Genomic DNA, 21832 nt, shown 5'->3' with positions numbered 1-21832 from the left:
AAATTATATATTGTGCTTCTATATGTTTTATAACATGCTTTTTTCACACAAAAAAAGTTTCACAAATGTAAACATTAATCCTTCCACATATACATTTATATTTTTTGTAATTAATGCTAAAACTTTTTCTGACACCTTCCTATTTACATATTTTGGAACCATATCAATTTCTAAAATGCCTTCACAACTACCAAACCCTGATGTTTTACTTCAAACGCATCAGTGTTTCAATCTAAGTGTGACCGGATGTCAACCGGTGTTCATCAGATCTGCAGTTTGTTACATAAAGCGTGTCGTCAGTAAACAAGGAAACGCTGGCTGTCAACATTCTCACACTTGAGTACCTGGAACAACCTGCGATCCTCATGAATCTAAACAACAATACTACGACGCTAGCCATTTAAATCCTGCTGGAGAGGAACAAAAGCTTATTTCTGCACATTGAAATGTTAGACATCAAATATATTAATATAGTTTGATTGTTCTACAATTGGCTCCCAAAGTTGCTGAGATATCTGCTGTAACAAAACTTCAGCAAACCGTAATGTGTGTGTAACAACGTCGCTGTGGGTGTAAGATTTCAGAATTTCAAAGTGAGCTGTGGGCAGGTAAGATGAATCAGAAACACTGCTCAGACTTTCTGGCATCGTGGTCCAACTGATAAGAGGAAAGTAGGAGTTGTTTGATTTCAGAGACAGACACAAGACAATTAATTGTAAAGCAGGCGGAAGTGACAGAGCCTGCACACCGTGAAGTAGAGCTGGCTTCACCAACCAAGGTTTGAACATAAGCCCTTTAAGCTAGGCTTAGATTGACAGGTGTTTAGTTAGCCATACCTGTTCTCATTGTAATATCATTGGTGCTTACATGTTCCATGTTTGGGGCAGTAATAGAGTGGCAGGAGGTAATAATAGGATGATGTTCATTTATGGAGATTTTGTGACATTTAAATCAGTTTTGCAGAATGTCGAATTTATTGCATTCAGTATTTGGGGGGAAAGCAACAAGTAATTAATAGTCAACTTATCATAACTTAATATAACATTTACATTTAAAGGGCATGTGTACATTTCAGTGCATTACATGTCCAGACTCCATGTTTGTCAATATCATCAGAGACAACTATGAACAATACTTAAACAAACAAATAAATAAATGGAAAACCATTAGGTGCACATTAACAATCAAAATCTTAATTCTTTTTTTTATCACATTGTTTGCTAAAAGAGAGAAAAATGAAATTCACAGACACAGAGGAGGAGTGACACAGCACTAGCATACATTTAGTGGAGTGAGATCAGTCCTCATGTGGGCTCTCTGCAGGTCAGCTCATCATCATCTTCAATCTCGGATGAGACTGAGCGCAGTCGTTCTCGGTGCATGTAGTACCTTCTCATTGGCGACATGATTTCCCATACATTTCCTACTACACAGCTGTCAGCTCTAGCACATTTAGAGAATTACAGTTGAGTCTGTAGACATGGCAGGAGAAGAACGAGGGCTAGTCTGAAGCACACCTCTGTCCCTGTGCAGTTGTTGCCCATCCAATCAACATCGGACGAGAGCTCTCAACAAGCTCGTCATCATTAGTAGCACTGCTGTGGCTGCAGTGATAGTCAAAATGGAGTTCCAACCTACCTCACTCCCCTGAGGGAAGACAGGACAAAAGTAGTGTTAAGAGCCAGTGCAGGCTATCCATCAGCCAGTATTTGGCTTTTAAAGGAATAGTTTGACATTTTAGAAAAATGATTTTATTCACTTCCTTACAGAGAGTTAAATGAGAAGATGTTTTACCATGCATTCAATCTTCTTATGTAACTATTGGCAAGAAGGCACTTATGAAAATGTTGAACTATTCCTGTAAATTACTTATTCAGTTCCATAAAAAGGAAATATTTTGCTCTAATTTGCCAAACTGCCCACCCGTCCCACGTCCACCTTCTGTAAATGTTTAACGTCATTATCTGCCTTCATTCACCGAAGATTTTATCTGGCAAATTTGCCATTTCTGCAGTTTAGACCATCCCATAACATCCACCACTACATGGTGGATGGATCTTAATCAATAATTTATATGAAAGGTCAGTTTACTCAAATAACACATATTTTCTTATTAACATCTTGCAGTATTGAGCCATGCAGATGCCATAACCAAGTTGTGACATATTTTTGCCTCTATCCAAATACAACAGAGATAAAAAACAAATGTAATCCAGCAACACCTCTTTTCAGAAATTGTGTCCTGATTACTCTGGACAATTCACAGAATACACTCTATGGCTCCCATGAAAACGTTTGATAGTTTTCTTGTATCGGGGTAAGACAGAATTCTCACAAACGGTAATCTGAAAACCTGAGCAAATAAAACCAAAACTATCTGCATAGCTAGAAATGGGATGCGAGAAACTTTGTTTTTATGTAGTTTGGGTGAACTGACTCTTTAATCAGTGTTTAAGAACCATATGTAGCATTATGCATCAGATAGAGATAAGCTCCTCCCATACCTTGCCCTCTGGGACGCCAACTCCGACAACCAGCACCAGACCACAGCCAATATTACAATCATTCCTATGAAGGGGATGGAGAGAACAGGGTGCTCAGACGGATGGATGAATCTCTGAGGAGGGAATAAAAACAAACACAAGGACCATGGGAATGAAGGGAATGAATGAATGGATGGATTAAAGTATCCAAATAATAAAAACACAGATAGAAAAAAGGTTGTGACAACAGCACAAATGGACCACCACTACACATTGCTAAATTAAAAGTGTGACATGGTCTATGGCTGTGAAATGAGGGAAAAGGTTGTGATGGAGTGATTTACATTTCCTGTTAAATAAACAAAGCATAACTTTAAGGTGACATACACATCAACTCAACTTGAGTATGTGTGAGCAGTCTTGTGTGGCATTTTTAGGCTGCGTGTGATGTTATGGTGACAAAGAAAGAAAGACATGATTGTTGTGACTTGCATATGGTGGTATTTTTTGTCTCTCTATCCTCGTAGTTTGTTTTTTGATGTTTTGCTAAAATTGTTATCGCACAGGCTGAGAGGTCATGGACATTCAGAGCACAAGGACAGCATCAGAGACAGGCACGGGTAGACAGTTTGACACAACGCAGAGACATCTCATCACAGCTGTTGCAGACAAAACACAGAGGTTTAGTCCTGTTTGTTTCTAGCTACACAAAAGGACCACATTGCAGTACAGGGCTTTGCATGGCTTCCAACCAATAGATTTGTCTTTTTGTTTAGTTTTTTTAAGATTTTTGAATGCATATTTTCTTTCCTTACAGGTAGCCATTGGTATTCATTCCTTTTAGAGCTGTGTGAAAATCAACTTGCAGAATACTGAGTCTGTCTTTGTGTGGAAATGCAGTTGAATCCACAGATTGTCCTCGGGTTGGTGCATTCAAGCGTCAAACTGTGCTGCATTCGCAAACTGTGTAGTCGAAAAAGCAAAACCCAGAGGACAACGACATTAAAGGAAAACTAATTTGGAACAGCAGCGTCTTGCGTTAAGAGTTTTGGATTTTCCCGTGAGAACTTAATAACACATCAAAACTATCCACGCTTTCAAACATCTATCATGCAACAGTAGTGTTACTGTGACTTAAGTAATTGTTTCCATTAGCTATTTTAGACATGTTTCATTTAACTACAAGTTGACATTCACACAGCACCTTATTGAAATGAAGAGAAGGTAGCCTTAAGGTAGAAAATACACATCACAAAATCTAAATAAGCAAAGGTCCTTTCAGTACTTTTTCCTCTATAGAACAAGAGCAATAGGCATTCTTGGCTTGAATGCCTGAATATTTTTTTTAGCAGATTTTGTGTTTTAGTCCAACAACAGTATAAAAATAATTGCTGTCACAGAGAAGTTAGAACACAGAAACAGTGGGAGGGAAAGTTTCCCAGCCCAAAGCACACAATAGATATGGGCTGACAGGCCAGGTCAGTTCATATCCAAACATATATTGCTACAGTATGAGACACAGAGAAAGTGGGATCAACAGACATAGGATACAGTACGTGTGATGTGAGGCGTGTTATGTGTTAGTTGACAGTGTGGGTGCAAAGAAAAAGTGCCTTTAACCTTGTCGCAATTATAGCCGTGAATTCTCAAAACCACTTCTAGGACAAGTTCACATTCATTTTGATATCAAAGAATTAAGAGACAGCCCACTCTAAAGATGCTTTTGGAATCTAAAGTTAGGAATGCAAAGCAAACCGCACAAACCTACATTAATCACATCAATTTCCCTTCTTCTAAAACCAACTGTATATTACTGTATTATTCATGTCTGTCCCTCACCTGAGCCCCCCCTGACAGCTTCTCCAGCTCTGCCTTGCAGCGCTGCAGCTCCTCCTCCAGCTCTGCCCTCTCCCTCTGACTGCTGTCATACAGTACCTGCAGCTCCTGCAGCTCCACCTTCAGACCGTTACACTGGAGGACACAAGAGGTCACATTCAGTCTTTTTTTTACAGCAGTGGACAGACTGACAGCATTTATTGAAACAAGTTTTAGTGTATTCGATTGAAATCCATTTGCTAGTAATGGTTGAGCGAAATCTGCCCATGTTTTATTCATATTTCTCATCAGATCACAATGCATTACTTAGACACTATTATGCGTCGTACCTCTCTCTGGACGTGTGAGGCCTTCTCCTCTGCCTGTTTGAGCTGCTCCCTCAGGGAGAAAATCTCCCCGATGCCTCCGTTCCAGCCGGTTGGTGTTACGGGCTTCCCATCAAATGAAATATTCTTCTGGATGGAGGCGTCCACCAGGCGACAGTTCCCAGACTTGGCCATGGTCATGTAGCTCTCTGTCATGACCTCATCCGAGCCAGTCTCCATGTCCTTCCCCTCTGTGCCCTCCTCTACGTCTTCCTCTTTCAGTGACAGGTAGACACTGGAACTGGACGAAAGGAGTGATGGTGAAGAATACAGCATTAACTTTCTGTTTCAGCTGAAATAGCTGAAAGCTCAGAAATGGGCTGATCATCTCCATGATCAAAGGCTGACTGTGGTTGCTGTGCTATTTGATGTGATAACCAGAGAGCTAGTTGCATGCAGAGATTTGCTCATGGTGTACATTTAGTCTGATAACTGATGAAAACACAGTTTCTGTTACAGACATGCCACCAAATGGATCTAGCCATCCTTGAATAAGACAACAAGATTATTTTCATTTTGACTAATAAAATGATTCGTTTTTTATTATCAGTTAATTGTTTAGTCTATAAAATGTCAGAAAACAATGGAAAAGGCCCATCACAGTATAATTGCTTGTTTTGAATTAAATTCAATAAGATACAAAAAAGAGAAAAGCATGGAACTATGTAACAATATTTGGTATTTTTGCTTGATTAATTAAATTTGATTAATCGTCATTCTAAATTGTTGTCCCGCCACATGGTCCAGTAACTGTTATGGTCATCATGCTTATGCTGTTGGGACTTCTCAGCTGTTTTTCTCGATGTTTTTTTCTCAAAGTTATTTCTCCGTTTTGTATGTATTGTCTTCTTTGTTTCTTCTGACTCCCCGTTTCCCTTATCTTCTTCCTGTCAAGCACTGCGTAACTTATCTTTAGAACAGCGCTATAAATAAAGTTGGCTTTTGCGTTCGATGTATCACAAGATCTTCCTCAGCAGATGGAGGACACCCAGTTCCCCGTCTGCTGAGGAAGAAAAAAACATAACAGCTACTAAATAGATCCTGTGTGGAGATTGGGCCTCAATCATCAATATCTTCCTGTTTCTTTTATATTTCTTCTTGAAAAAGATCCAAAGAAACGTATCTACAGAAACTGTAGAGTTGATGAAAATGCAGTACAAATATATTATCTACAAACATATCAGCACTCAAATGTGTGTAAGTGTGCTCTGTGTGTTCTCACCTAAGAACAAATCCCAAATATATAAACACTGGTGAATGAGAACTGCCTAAGTGGGTTTTAACGGCTTAATGTTTTTTAAACGTCGAGAATGAACTTTCAATCTCAAAATTGTCATTGATTAATTCTCTGTCAATCTACTTATCAATTAATATATTTATGTGTAATCCCTCGCATGATGTTGTTAAGTGATTGAACAGGTGGCCTAGCAGTCTTTTCTAAATGAGACATGACGTGAACGCCTGTGGGTAGTGTAGTATTCCAGAGGGTATCCCGTCCAGCTGAACTAGTAAGCACAGCTGACGAGTGAACAGTCATTGACCTCTCACCATGTCCTCTGTCTCTGCAGCAGCTGCAGCCTCTCAGAGAGACGTGTGTTGTCCTCCTTCAGGGTCTGACACTCCTCCCTCAGCGTACGGCACTCCTCCTTCAGCAGGTCCACGTCACCTGACAGAACAAGGAAGGTCAGAGATGGAAGAGGTCAGCTGAGCTCATCTATAATGTCACTGACTGAGGCTTTAACATCATTACTGCACGTATGGAATGTATTTAAGGAATAGCTTGTGTTTGCGCTTTCTTGACGAGAATTAGATGAGAAGCTTGACATCACTCTCATGTCTACCTGTTAAATATGAAGCTACCATCAGCGGCTGGTTAGCTTAGCTCAACATAAAGACTGGAGACGGGGGTAAACAGCTAGCCTGGCTCTAACGCTCACTGATCAAAATATTATATCTTGTTTTACAAAAAAAATTAATTGAAAAAGACGTGTTATGCAGGTTTTAGGTGCCGAACTACTTCTTTGCTGGGACCAGTTGCTTTGGTCAAAATGTTAAACTATTGCTTTAAAATAAATGCCAACTGTGAGTCAGATTGTACTTGCATATGAAATACATTTTGGCTGATGTGATGAAAGAGCCTGACAATTATATAACATGAACTCCTCTCCCTCAGTCCCACCCGAGGCTCAGCTGCGGAGCCCAGCGATGATATCATGTGTTAGAAGTGCGTATCCCTCCCCCTCATGACTTCATGTCCCTGGTATCCTCACACACACATCTGCACACACACACACACACACACACACATCTGCACACACACACACACACACACACACATCTGCACACACACACACACACACACCACTCCCCTTGCAGCACTCAGCGACCACATTTGTAATTTGTAATATTTATTAAACCCCTCAAATGATTTACGTGCTTGACTGTGGGATGCTAACCTGATGTGAGCATGGAATAAGAACATTCATAGCATCATGCTTTGTTTTCATAATATCAGCAACAAAGACTGATCATGGGCTATGACCATGGGCATGATGGCTGTTTGGACAAGGTATGAAGATAAGTTGCACACCAAGACTTCTTGTGTTTTCTTGAGACCTACTGTAATAAAACAACAGGCCTACATCAGTTCATCCCTTTCCCTGGCATCCATCTACACGCATCTACTCGACGCTCCTCGTCCCTCACCCTCTCTCCTCTCGGCATCCCTGCGCTGGCTCTTCATGCTGATCTCGGCCCTCAACGTGGTGATCTCCAGCTCGTACTCCTGGGTCTCCTCGCTGAGGCGCTGCAGCTCGACCCGCCGGCGACACAGCTCCTCCTGCAGCGAGGCGATGTCATTCTCCCTCTCTGCCGCCGCCTCCTCTGCCGCCTGTTGGAGCAGGAACACCTCCTCCTGAGCAACACGCAGCTCCTCCTGGGCCTCGGCCAGCTCGCTCTCCTTCTCCTCCTCCAAGCTGTCCATCTCCTCCTGCACAGAACGCAGCTGGGCTGTGGGGAGAGGAGGAGGGCAATGTGGGTTAGACTGCAGTATCAGTATAGGTGTATAAATGTGTGTGTGCATGTGTGTGTGCGCGCGCGTGTGTGTGTGTGTGTGTGTGTGTGTGTGTGTGTGTGTGTGTGTGTGTGTGTGTGTGTGTGTATATGATCTTACCTGAGGTTTTGCATCAGTGGGCCTGCATGTGTTTGTGTGTGTGGGTGGTGTGTTCTTGCATGTGTGTGTGTGTGTGTGTGTGTGTGTGTGTGTGTGTGTGTGTGTGTGTGTGTGTGTGTGTGTGTGTGTGTGGGTACTGTTTGAAAGAGGAGCTGATGTAACTGATGGTAACAGACCTTTTTCTCAGGGTCAGATTCAGATTGTTGGCTTAGTATTTTCAGGAAAGGAAAATATTCAACAACAAGAGCAATAATAAAGGGTAATGGCAGTAAAACCAGTAATTACTTGATTAAACACTTCGGACATAATTCGTGCATGCAGATGCATCATAAAATAGTTTGTCAGTTCCCCAACTGAGTGAAAAAAAAGTCGTAGCTTAAAAAACTAAGCTCAGCTCCTCCATTTTCTATATTCAATTGTCTCTTTTTGTGTAAAGATTTTGTTTCCTTTCTTTCTTTTTTCTTACTCCTTGTTTTTTTTTTGGTATTGTGTTGGTTCTGAGGTGTGTTTTATTGATCACTCATGATTGAGCTCAAATCTCAATAAGGATTTCTGAGGAATAATTGTGTCTCTGTGTGAATGATTTCTTTACGTAAAATATAATTTTTTTCAAAATGGTCACAAGAAATGAATTGCCCCCGAATCAATAAGGCAGATGATTGCAAGCATTTAACATTTTCTAGTCAGTCACATCCCAACATACTATCTGAGCAAAAGCTGATTTGAATGTTTGATTGATTTTTCCTGTTTTCGGGGAATAGCAATAGTTATTGTCTGGGTTATTTCAAAGAACAGAGCTTCACTCCAGAGCACTTTTATTATGTCGATACCCTGTAGATTCTGGATCTGTCGTGTGAAGGCTTCAGCTTGATGGGCACTTGCCAGACGCTCATCCTCCAACAGACCTGGTGGAGAGGAGTGGAGGAGGGGAGGGGAGTGGGTAGAGAGATAAGAGGAAATGTCAGTTCAGCAGGCCAATTGAAAGATGACAACTTGATTAGCGGTTCAACCTTGAGGCATGACTGAATGACACAAGCAGTTCTGTGTGTTACAATACAACATGAGCCGAACCATCAGTATTAGTGTAAGATGTGTTACTATATCAGTTTTATAAATATCCTATATGTATACGACAAAATAACGAGACAAAATAAAATGAGCAGCTTGTATTAACAATCATCATAATGATAATCATAATTTCTACTTCCCTGATGTAATTCTTTGACCATTTACACTCAGGACCCCTACACCCCCCCCCCCCCCCCCCCCCCCCCCCACAACAGCTGTCAGCAGCATGAACAGCTGACTGTTCCCAGTGGGAGTTGACCAAAAGAGATTCCTCGTTGTGGTCTAGGACACCCAGTCTGGAAGCTTCCCTCAGCATGCGCGCAGTTGTCTGAAGAATGCCTCTACCGCTGCCAAACAAACATCTGAGCTCACCATGCCATGTCTTTTAGCGTGACACACAGTCATAAACACACACTCATATATACGCAAACACACACACACACACACACTGAGTTCTCTGTAGCACTGAACGTCCCTGAACGTTAAGCTCATCATTTCTAAGCTATGAAGCGATGCTCCATTTAGCGCCCATGATGAGGAACTGTGTCAGTGACCGCATATAAACATTTACGCTTCTACGTGTTCAACTATATTGTGACAAACAGGAGATGTCTCCGGTGGAAAGTTAAGCTGTCCGGATAGAGAGGACAGGGGTTTTCTTCTGTGGCTGTCTGTAAAGAATCGCAAAATTAAGGTTGAGGTCTTCCAGTCCTGACAATTTACAGCTTAACTGAAGTTAATTAAAAAAGCACCAAAAATGTTAGTGTTTAGTTTTACACCAAAAAATTATGCTTGTGGCATAATTATTGAAACCACAAACTCACGTAGCCTCATTTATTGACCAGGTATGCTAAACTATAAGCGCATAGCACCAAGTTTCTAAAATGCAAGTAACTACACACGGTTATCTACATTTGACACATTGTTCAAAAAATAAGTCTGTGTGTTTGCTTATCACTGCCACTGAAACAACACTTCAATTATCAGAACACACAATTAGAAAACACCTGTAACCAATGAGACCACTTAGATATCAGAGCTTGAGCACTCTTTGTGTGCACAGCAATGGAGAACAATGTTGCAGAGAGAGAGTCAGAGGACTTTAATTGCTATATAGTGTCAAATATTTAAAGTACAATGCAGTAGCTATGTTCATTTCAGTTTCACTTACAATTTTGTAATTGCTTGCTCAGTGAAACCTTAACCTTTTTTCACCACAAACACATTTTCTGCTTTGCACTTTTTACAAAGCACTACACACTGTTTCGTACATTAGACACACACGTTCAAGAGTGAAATCTCTTGCAATCATTGGGGAAACACTTCTATTCAAAATGAAAAACATAACAGGTATTCAAACACACACACACACACACAAAAACACTTAAACGTAATTGAACACCAATCAGTTTGAGCATTAGCACTGCAAATAGACCTCAGGTAAGGTCACCTCTTTTGTGAAGACTTTCAAACATGGAGGCAGTAAGAGCACAAGGATGAGGATGAGAGGCTGATGATGATGATGATGATGATGATGAGGAGGAGGAGGAGGAGGAGGAGGAGGTGCAAAAGAAAGGAGGTGATGGTTAGACCCCAAGAGAAGGTAGGACCCAAAACCATCCACCAACCCTTACATTACTTTTTTTTGTTTACCACTGCACAGTAATTTTACTTTTATTAGTATTTTGTACAGATAACAGTAACATCTTGTTTGATTACAGTTTTTCTTGATTGCTTTGACCTGCTTAAAGAAACTGGGATCCACTCGGTTTTCATCGTCACTGTCTCAGCAGAGCACAAGACACCTCTTGCAAATGTGTTAACCCTTTCTCATTGGATTGACACATTTTCCCCACCCTTTTGCAGAACAGTTAACACGGATGTCATTCAAGCAGTCCAAACTCCATTGTTTTAGCTATGGTAACCAAAAAGAAACCATCTGTTCCTAACTATTAGAAACTACCTACATCAGTATGAAATCACTGAAGCACCTGTTTGACACTCCTTCACACAAATCTGCAATTAGCAATCAGTCTGCAGGCCTTAAAAGGTGCAGCGTCTGGGTTGTTCTTTGCCAACATGGATGGAAGAGGTCTAAGGCAGATGAGAGTGAGAGTAAGAGGTAGAGGGGTCCGAGGAAGAGGAGTCCGAGTGCGAGGTGGAGGTATAGTTGGAAGGGCTCAGGTTTCTGATGAAATTCGGGCAACTGTTATTGATCACGTTATCAATCATGGTCTTTCACTGAGAGAGGCTGGACAAAGAGTCCAACCTGTGCTAAACAGAAACACTGTTGCATCCATTGTCAGAACAATGCCATAAGGCTGCGTGAAATCAGGGCAGCAGTGATCGCAGATCAGGGCATGTTTAGGAACATCAACAACGTGAGTGTGACCACCATTGACCGCATCCTAAGAAGGAACCATATGGCCATGAAGCAGCTCTATACAGTTCCATTTCAAAAGAACTCTGACGTTGTGAAGGAGGCCAGATGCCAATATGTGGAGGTAAGGAAACATTACTACAGTATACTGTAATGCCTTGTCATATCATGCAGTTAGAGTCAACTGGAGTCACTTTTCATTGTCATTTTGCCTTTTTTTACTTAGAGAATAATGGAGCTTGAAGCTGAGGGGCCACATCATGTCTTCATTTATGTTGATGAAGCCGGCTTCAATCTCTGTAAAGTAAGGAGACGTGGAAGGAACCTCATTGGGTACAGGGCCACTATCACAGTTCCAGGACAGAGGGGCGCCAACATAACCATGTGTGCTGCCATCTCCAATGATGGTGTCCTATGCCATATCCCCACTATTGGCCCATACAACACCGAGCGCCTCATAATATTCCTGAATGCACTTCATGACAGGCTGATCCCACCTGAGGAGAGAGGGCTGGAAGGTTTATGATCACCGTCCCTATGAGCAGATGCCCTTGCTGAATGCAATGACTGCTGCTGCCCAAGAAATAGGTGCAGAGGAATGTCAAGGTTGGATAAGGCATGCAAGAAGATTTTTCCCTCGGTGCATTGCAAGAGAGGATATTGAATGTGATGTGGATGAGGCCATGTGGCCCCATCGTCAAGACAGAAGAGACTGAGTATCAATAGTGGCTATTTCTTATACTTTACTGTAATAGATTTTATTTTGGTTTACATGTATTTTGTGTAATATTTAAAGTATTTCAGTTTTCAGCCACAGTTTGAAAAAAAGAATCAATGGAATCAATAAAATTTGCATCAAAGCATTTCTGATTCTGGATCCAATTCTTTGCAAGAAGGCAAATTTGACAACAAATGGCACTGGCATGAAAGCTACGTACAGTAATTGGCTACAATGACAAGCAATGGTGCACTGATTCGCACTGAGTGCTGTATTTTGTATTTTGTTGTCCACTGTGTAATGGTTGATTGGAAGAGCTCATACACTTGTTTGCAAGTTGTGTTGTTTGAAGGCAAAATTTGCTTTTGTTGCATATTTTAAATGTTTTGGCACGGTTAGAGCCTTTTGCAAACAAAATGTGTCATTTCGACCATGAGTGCCACTGTTTTGGCCTGTGTGTTAACTGTTTTGAAAATGTGGAGTTTGAGTTGACTGCTGCATCAAAGCAATCAAGAAAAACTGTAATGTACTGTAATTCTCCTTTCTGTGTTGTTGTTGTTGTTGTTTTGGTAAAAACCTGCATATATTTGTGTTAATTGGGACCAAATGACTAGATGTATTATCTTTATGATGAAATCAAAAAGGTATTCAAAGCCCTAAAGGCAGCAGGGTTTTGTTTAGATTACATCAGTGTGATGTAGCTGCTTTGAAAGAGTTATTAAAATGTTGCATGTGCGTCATAGAAGTGAGATGTTTATCTCCAAGTGTTGTCTTATTTGGCTCATTTGAGGTAGAGTTTTGATTCTGTAACAAGTTTGTTATCAATCGCAAAAAACTGTAATTGTGATATTTTTTTATTGTGTTTTGCTTAAAAAGAAAAAATGGATCTGATTGTTGACCCGAAGGCCACGAGCTGAAACGCATTGGTCTTACAATATAATTTATATACTATAAGTGTTGCTGGAGTTCAGAACTTTCCCTTCTCTGTGCACCTTGGCTGCAGGTGAAGTTGTGCCAGAAACCCACACTTTGCTTTTACAGTAATCAGGATCTGATTCTCACAATATGTCCACTTTATTGATCTAGATAACATTTCACCCATCACCTCCATTGCAGAGATTTGAGAAACTGGGACTCAAAAAATGTCGTAATATTGGTCAGATGCAGAGAAATGAGACCCATCGAGCAAATAAATTAGATAATGAGCAGTTGTCTGTATGGCAGCCTCTGCCATCATTGTATGAATATGTGTGTGAATGGGTGAATGTTGATTTGTAGTTTAAAGCGATCTGAGTTGTCTAAAGACTAGAAAGCTGCTATATAAATGCACGTTCATCCACCATGGTGAAACTGACCCGTGCATAGCATGATGTATCCACTTTTTGGTCAACCGTGTTTACGCTAAGGACACACTGTGCAGATTAACCCTAACCCACGACACGATTAAAGGTTACGGGAGATTCTAGTTGTGGCTAATTGCGCAACATCTGCTATGCAGTTCACTACAAGAGCTATAGAGATTTCCAAGATATTCCAAAAATATATAAGTATTTGAGAGGATTCCTTTTTAAGTTTTTGGGAAAGCGTTTGCTTTTTCGGCTCTTTGCCCCCGATAGCTGTAATTTCTCATAACACAAATCTCCATAGCTGAGGTGGTGAGTAAAATATTGTCATGACTAATAGTCATAAAGGAAAGCAAATTTGGCCAGGATGACGGGATTTAGGATACGTGGAAGATGTTTGCATTTGGTTCCATAGATTTTGATTTCAAAGCATTAAATAATGAATAATTAGTATACAGTTATTTCCAAGGCTGTAAGTCTCACCTTGCAGCTCATGGAAGCCCTCCTGGTGTTTGTTGGAGGTCTCTCTGGCATCATCCAGCTCCAGCAGCAGCTGTAGCACCTGGGCCCTCAGCTCCTCCAGCTCCTGCTCCTCTGTCAGCGGTTCCTGCTCGTTCTTCATCTTCTCCTCCCCTTCGCCTTCCTCCTCCTTCAGCTTCCTCTCTTCCCCCTCCTCCTCCTGAGTTCTCTCCTGGTCCATCTCCTCCTTCTCGTTGTTCTCCTCCAGCACGCCTCTCTCCTTCGCTGTGATGTTGTTGTCCATGGTGGGGCTGCACTCTGCTTTCAGATCGCACGAGTCATCTGATGACAAAATGATAGCGGTATTAGAAAGGGATGCCTGATAGGTGAAGAGAGGGAAAGAGAGGAGAGGAGATTCGAAGGCCGCTCTGCCATCAGCTTTAATTCAGTCACGCTTTAAACACAACACAGACTGTGTTTTCTTTTGAATCAACAGCACCATCTTGTGATTAAAGTGGCACTGAGTTCTTTGAACACCAACTTCTATTCCACTCATGTACCTCAATTTAACACTCTGATTTAAATATACAAAACTACTGATAGCCCTCTTATGAGATTAGAGCTGAGGTTTTCAAAGAAAGGAATCAAGAACTCCATTCTTGTCGGGAATAACGCATTAAAAATATAGATGTTGAAACATGTCTCGTGTGTGGCAAAGCTTTGACGCTATGTGGTTGTTAAGTGAGATGTCATTAGTACATACTACGTGTTGATGACACTTAATTACAATGTTAATTCACATATGTTTTACATTCCTCTATTGAATTTAAATGTCTGACCAGTAGGTGGAGTGAGTTAGCTGACACAATGCAGGGAGAGAAGGGGGGAGGTGGGCCTGTATGCTGAAGCAATCACTATGACTCACCACTCAGCAATGCATCGCCAAGTCCATAATAACCCGAGCTACCACTCATAGTAAGAGATGTGACAAACACACATCTCTCTCTGGTATCACACTGTGTCACATTACATGGTCATCTGCCATTTTTCTTTTTCTTTTTTTGTGTTGGTTTTCTTCGTCTTTGCAGAAAGTCTGGACTGAGCTGTTGTTATTGTGGGTTTGTAAAGCCCAATGAGACATTGTATATGATGAAGATAGACTAATACTAATAGATTTGATTTGACACTAACCGCTGTTGTTTGCTAGTTCTGCAAAGATGAATGCAGAGCGGGTTACAAAACTGGAAGGAAGGACATCATGACGGTAAATTCCCGTTTGACTAGGAAGAAAAAGCTTTTTCCATTAGTCAGATTAAATTTGCTGCCAGGCAGGAAAGACCAGAGGTAAAAGGAGATTATAGCCACAATGTTAGTTTGTTCTCAGGTGCAGTTAGAGGTTAAAAGATCACTCACTAATCAGTTACTGCCTCAGCCCTTGAAATTTGGCTTACATCACACACTGTCCTACATTTCTCTCTTAATAACACGCCCTGCAGGGTCAAGTACAATCTCAGAAATAAATTGATGTGTAGCATCGCGCATTTATGTTTGAGTGATCTCCGAGTGCCTCAAAATTGCTGTTTGTGCTCAGAAAGCAGTGCGAGGATGGGAGAGGGGACTGGTGTTTGCCGAGAGACGAGAACGGACAGATGTGACGCGAAGAAGGTGCAGCAGGGGAGGGGACACAGTAAAGTATTAACTAAAGATCTACCTAATTAAGGGTGATGCTCAGCGGTGTAATCTTGGCTCGGGGGATGCTTCCATCTCTTGAGGTAATTATTTCTCTGCCTTGTTGTTCCTCTCACTAGATGTAGCTATTTCCATCACAACCAAGCAGTTGCACCATATTCCTATTATATCTGTATGACATTAGCAGCAGGCCGCTTTCTTCATGTCTCATAATAATGTTAATTTAAACAATGCAACCCCTGAGAGGCGTGTGAGAGGTTTCGTGAGCGCTGGGCTATTTTGTCATTAAACTTTGATGCTGGTGTAATGAGTTAGTCATACAGAAGAGAGCTGGAGGAAGCCGTGTGGCAGGGAGAGAGCCGGAGCTGCTTGTATAGCCAGCGGCAACTAAAGGCCATCAAGAGACAAAATGAATGCCCCCTAATAAATGTCACTCACATCCGAATCCTTCACGATTTCTAGCTTGGAGTGTGATAACTCTGAGAGCTTGAGCTCAAGCCATTGGTGCTTAGATGTAGCATTCAGTCTGTCCTCAGATGGGCACAAACTACTAACTACATATGATCAGAAACAAACAGATTACAGGAAGAAATAAGTTTTGTACACACTTTTTTCACACTTTCTGCACTGCTGCTCTGTCTTCAACTTCCTTTGATGACATCTTTGCAAAGGATTCAACCTCTACCAACATATTATTCTGTGTTCATCACCAACTCTATTAAACCACTCCAACTATCGGTTCAGTGTTGCCATAAGTCGGCCTGCCTGCTATTCCCAACCGCCTGTTAATCATCTCAGTCCTTAAGGAAGCTTTATCACCTCACCTTGTGAGTGAATGTCAAATACATTGTGCAGCAGAATCAGCTGCAGCAACACCTGTGATCACTCCACTGCATACTTGGCACAGCGCTGGTCTTTAGTCACGCAGGGCTTGCATTAGACATGGACGCTGCTTGCATACAAGAGCAGGGGTGGGCAGGAGAGTCATCTCAGGAGCGATGTTACGGCTCCGGGGAGAGGATGGCTTTATCTAGCCACGGCACATTCCTTTGTAATCACACTGCAGCAAAACACATTGAGGATGTCACTGCAAACATTGTGCCACTTTAGAGAGGAGACAACCAGCAAAACTGACTGTTCTTTGTCAGCATCTCAGAATAGCTGTCTGAGATTAAATGTGAGCATTAATGTGGCCACATAAGCCATTTGTTTTGCCTCTGATTTAGTGTTCAGTGATGGAGTAAGGAGCGTAATGAAATTTGAACTTTGCAAAATTGCGGAGCAGAGTGAGGATTTTAGCAGACAGAGGCATGCTAACAGAGGCGTTTATGTGGGACAGAGCTGCTTTTACCTGGCACCACAGGCAAGCCTTTCTCCATAAAACACTGCGGCTTCACTTATACTTCTGCACATTAAATATGCAGCAAAAAAAAAATCAATCGTACAGTGTGGTAGAGTAGATAGCAATTTACTGAATAAGAAATGTCTCCAAAAGGAGTTGTAATTTCACTGTAACACATTGCTACAATATTTTTCATACTGCTTTATGTAATCAGGTGCTATGTGATTTAAAATGTGAACTTCTCTATGTAGCACATCTCCATTCTCCCCCTCTGACTGCTAGTTAAATATCTGATTTCACTGTATTGAGAGGAACATCTGGAGCCAAATCAGCTGTGAAAAGAAATGGCAGCCCACTGAAAACGGAGCTGGAGGCTGTCGACAGGTGTGATGAGACGGTTGCCTTGTGCCTGACCAAGCTTGAAAATGGGATTGGGGAGACAGGTGGTGCTTGTTTATGTGTGCGGCATTTTTACAATTTATCATAAAATGTATATGAATGTAGGCATATGCGCTTGTACTTGTACCTGTGTGTATGAATATATACAGCGGCATGCAGGCTCGTGTATCATTATGTTGTATGATCTCTTGGGCCCACTTCTGATGAGTTTATATACACATATAGGATCACACGGGTCTAAATATATGCCGTGGATCTCGGCAGCTGTGTAGGAGGCCATGCATAATGCACCCCTCTACCCCGGCTTTGAAGCCAGCCCTGCACTGATGTTGTAGCTTTTCTCCTACAACTGGCACTCTTCCTCAGCAACACATAATGTAGGGAAGGAGAGTCGGAAAAGATGGAGAGTCGGAAAAGACGAAGAGACAGCGCGAGAGCAAAAGAGGAAAAGGAGTAGAAGACAATAAAGGGGACTCGAGCTGCTCACTTCCTCTTGAAATGACGTAGAAGCACTCAGGTGAAGCAGCACACTAATTCATCTCCATGGTGACCTCTGCACACCAACAACCCAGGGCTTCTCCATGTGGAAAGTCACCATGGTGATAAAGCTATTTTGTTGCTTTTACTAAGCATGGAAATCTGTCTGTCTGCTTTTAGCTTTTCCCCACAGAGCAGCCCAAATGATTTTATCAGGTGTCATTCATGAAGCCCATATGGTGAAGCATCATATGAGGTTTTCTGACTTCAAACGGCGTGAGACTCAACAGCTTGAGATGAGGAGGGAGCTACAGGGTAGGAGGTCTCATGAGGTTAATACGAGGTCATCTCTTTGTCTCTCTCAGTACTTTGAGCCTGAAAACTGTGGAACAACAGCAGCAGGAGGCGACAAGAAAAGAAACAGGAATCATGAGCACCAAAGAGTTGGACTGACTTAATGAGCCGTTCTGTTATTTAAATGGAAAATCCATGTTTGCACTTTCAAAGTAAGATAAGAGAAAGTGGGTCAAAGGAATAGAGATACATTGTAGAATGAGCTATAATTTGGCCTCATTAGATGAGCGTGCCCAAAATCTGTGTCAGTGTGTGCATACTGTCGGTGAAAAGATGCTTTTTTTCAGGAATAAAAGTGGTCGTGTGGCTGTGATGTGTTTGTGTGTGCATGTGCTTGTTGCGTATTCCGTTCAGAGATACGAATGGCTACAGAGAACAAAGCATGAAAACAAGTGGTGTGGTAACAATCCATGTGATCACACAAATCAGTGCCTCCCACCTGAAAGCAATCTCCGTGGAAGGTTTCACATCACTTAAATCACAGAGGGAAGAGGGAGTAGCTGCCAAATCTGAAATGGATAAAGACCTAGAGGCCCTAATGACAGGTTGACGGCGCCGAGCATTTCTGCTTTGGGAGAAGAAAAGTTTTTAGAAATCCATAGAATAACCCGCAGGAAGGAGCCGCATGAGTTTGTGAACCTTCTCTAGTCACCCGAAAGTTTTAGGAATTGTTCCATTATGCAACCAAGATAGAACAAAATAACATGTGGCACACTCAATTTTGCTAGGGGCCTGCAGAGTGCCCTGAAAGCCTGCTTTAAAAAGCACTAAAGTCTGAAGGGGGGAAACGGGGATAAGGTGGTGCAGAGGTTGGGGGGGGGGCGCTGGGATGCCTGAGGGTGGAAAAACATGCAATGTTTGTTTTCATTTGCCAGGCCATATTAAACACTGATGATAGAATCTCACACTGTTGTTTTTTTCTCAGAAGGTCTCTGCAGCTCCCGGATCTACAAAGTTTGTCTACAGCAGCAACTTTGCTGTTTATTAGTTCCAGAGAGCTGAGAGAAATCCTGTTTGTGCAGCCTTTGGGAATAACAACACTGCTGATGTGAATCTCACGACGTGAGGCCACAACACCGGAGAAAAGCAGGAGAGGACAGTAGAGAAAAACTGTGTGGGCCGAGGCACTGGCAGGTGCAAAGGTTTGTGTTTCTATGCAAGCGCATGCACGTGTGTGTGTGTGTGTGTGTGTGTGTGTGTGTGTGTGTGTGTGTGTGTGTGTGTGTGCGTGCGTTGGAGGGTGTGTGGGCGCCGAAGAGAGCAGAGGATTGCGTTTGAAAGAGGGGGATGAGATATTGAGTGGGAAAGCAGAGAGAAGGATGGAGAGAGATATGGCCAGCGACTCGTGCAAGTGGGAGGAACAATATGGTGGCGGATGGTTAGAAGACACACAGACAGCTTGCAAATGTCAAATCGGCTTCTGATGGTGTTTTATTGGTGTCTGTGTGAGAGCATCTGTATTCCCTGTTGGTAGAATTGGCGAGAGATTTTAGAGGCATTTCTTTCAGTGCAGAGTGGAATTAATTCTCAGCAAGACTCAAAAAGCATTGAAAATAAAAGCCTCAAATAAAACTACTGTTTAGCGCAAAGCCCTTTTTCTAAGAACCCTGACTGATGTTTAGCTGACTGACCTCAGCCAGGACAGAATAACTAAAGTGTAATCCTTTTAGATCCACGAATACAAAAAGATACAAAGTAATACTAAATCACTTTTTTGGTTTTCTGTATGTTTATTCTTTTTATGATCAGGAGTCACGCTACATTAACCCAGACACTCACCATCACTACACGCTGAAGTTCCAGCTTTAAAAGCACATTAACACATTGAGGTCTCCAGAGTTAAGATAACAGGAAGAAGTATTAGGGAGGACGAATTTTCTCCTGAGACAGCATCCATGTTATGATGGTCAATACGCAGGCTACAGCATAATAAATATAAGAAAGGAAATTACCATTGAGACCAAAAGTGGTTTTAATAAGTCTACAGGGCTCGGGGGAGGCTCCGCCAAATACTTGTTATTGAGAGTTCAAATTTAGGACAGTACAGGAAAAGGAAGCCAGATTCGGGCAACCTGTCCGGCTGGTCGAAGGGCTGTTGACCTGTGGTTCTCTCTGAGCCCCTCCACACCAATAAACATCCTCCTCCCTGTGTTCCACACAGAGCAGCTCTGTCTGCGCGACCATTCAAAACATGAAGGAAACACACTCTTCTCCCTTGTTGGGACACACAGACACGAGAAAACATTCCACACATTGCTCCCTGAAGCCAGTTACACAGTACTGATTCTCTGAGGATGCATTGTGCCAAATTATCATAGAGCCACATTCAGGGACATGTTAACCAGCTGACCAGGGGCTGTCCCACACACAACCACGACGACAACCACAATAATTCAAGTGCGAGCTAAAAGCAGTATGAAATGTAAAGTTTAAAAACAAGCTGAGCTAAAATAACAGCCAGCACTGCATGACTCCACATTGCATCAATTCTCAATCATCCTCAGAATAACATGTGCAGCACAGCTAACTAATGACCGCATTATTTACTTACTTGCCAGCCCCCTATTATTACCTGGCAGCATGTCGCCTCCATCAAATGTCCACAGATGCCACAGCCGACAGTAAAGCTCAGTCGTCAGTCAGTCTGTCAGCTCGACCACAGCTCCTAATAAAGACGACGAGCTCCCACCTCCCCGCTTCCTACCACCTGACCACCTCTCTCCATCTCCTCCGCCTCCTCAGTTCACCGCCCCATCCCTCACTTCAGGAGTAAACACTCTTCCTCAGCAGAGATAAGCATCGACCCCTGATCTTGATCTGTTAGCGCGGTGCTGAAAACACACAAGCACACACACACACACACACACACACACACACACACACACACACACACACACACACACACACACACACACACATCCGACTGCACAAAATCGTAAACAGACAGCGATAAAAACAGCTGCACAGACCTGTAGAGTCCAAAGCCTCCTCGATGAGTGGAGGTAAACGCAGTCCATCCATAGCCCCCCTGTAGCTGCAGCAAAGAGGGAGAGACAGATAAGTAGAGTGGGCGAGAGAGGGTCAGAGGCTCCACGCGCCCACCTCAGCTGCAGGGACGGAGAGAGAGAGAGAGAGAGAGAGAGAGAGAGAGAGAGAGAGAGAGAGAGAGTAGTGAGCACAGCGTCAAGTACTCGCACACACACGCGGAGGCTTCAATGCACATAATTACGCACACTCACACAAAAACAGGCTGGACCTCGGGAGAATTTAGGGAGGATACGGGGAGCTGAAGGCTGAGCTCTAGAGCGTGGGAGAGATGCCGAGAGGGAAGAGGGGAGGAGCAGAGTGGAGGGAAAGATGCTGTTTTCCAGACGTCTCCCTTCGCAGACCTCCCTCTCTCTCTCTCTCTCTCTCTCTCTCTCTCTCTCTCTCTCTCTCTCTCTCTCTCTCTACCTGCCTGGTTTACACTCTTTTTTTAGCACTTGATTCAACTTCTTCGCCTTTTTCAGTGCCTCTTTCGTCCTTTCCCTCCACTAAAACTAATACAATGCCTGTATCATCACACTTACATTAATAAGGCCCATATTAAGATACAGATCATTTATTGTTGATCTAGTTTCCTCATAGTTTCCAGAAATTAAATTGAATATGGAAATCTTGGAGTTTCCCTTTGATATCATAGACCTTATGAAGTGTTAAATCATTTGAGAGCTCCAGTGTGACAGAGTTGGCAAAACAGTAGCTCTC

General features: G+C 42.4%; 1 protein-coding gene across 7 annotated transcripts in view; it reads right to left on the bottom strand.

Annotated features, from left to right (window-relative positions):
• Window positions 1-1213: 1213 nt before the first annotated feature.
• The window catches only part of LOC137881036 (coiled-coil domain-containing protein 136-like), a 21446-nt gene continuing 827 nt past the window's right edge, over window positions 1214-21832 (bottom strand). For 2 of the 7 annotated variants that reach the window (XM_068722726.1, XM_068722728.1), the window contains exons 2-10: window positions 21055-21192; window positions 13849-14166; window positions 8687-8761; window positions 7391-7693; window positions 6233-6350; window positions 4649-4925; window positions 4323-4454; window positions 2505-2617; window positions 1214-1647 (exon numbers count right to left, since the gene is read on the bottom strand). In XM_068722726.1, the coding sequence (XP_068578827.1) occupies window positions 1635-1647; window positions 2505-2617; window positions 4323-4454; window positions 4649-4925; window positions 6233-6350; window positions 7391-7693; window positions 8687-8761; window positions 13849-14166; window positions 21055-21106 (1401 nt within the window). In that variant the 5' untranslated portion in view covers window positions 21107-21192 and the 3' untranslated portion in view covers window positions 1214-1634. Of the gene's footprint in view, window positions 1648-2504; window positions 2618-4322; window positions 4455-4648; window positions 4926-6232; window positions 6351-7390; window positions 7694-8686; window positions 8762-13848; window positions 14167-20636; window positions 20890-21054; window positions 21193-21324; window positions 21426-21832 lie in introns of those variants that run through there. The other 5 variants (XR_011103845.1, XM_068722725.1, XM_068722729.1 and 2 more) reach the window with 5 other exon arrangements.

This window comes from Cebidichthys violaceus, unplaced genomic scaffold (genome assembly GCF_023349555.1).
Source record: "Cebidichthys violaceus isolate CVI_PGR_0920_01 unplaced genomic scaffold, fCebVio1.0.p SCAF_3, whole genome shotgun sequence".
NCBI lineage: Eukaryota > Metazoa > Chordata > Actinopteri > Perciformes > Stichaeidae > Cebidichthys > Cebidichthys violaceus.
The sequence above is the reverse complement of the archived record's forward strand: the minus strand, read 5'-3'. Positions and strand labels throughout refer to the sequence as shown.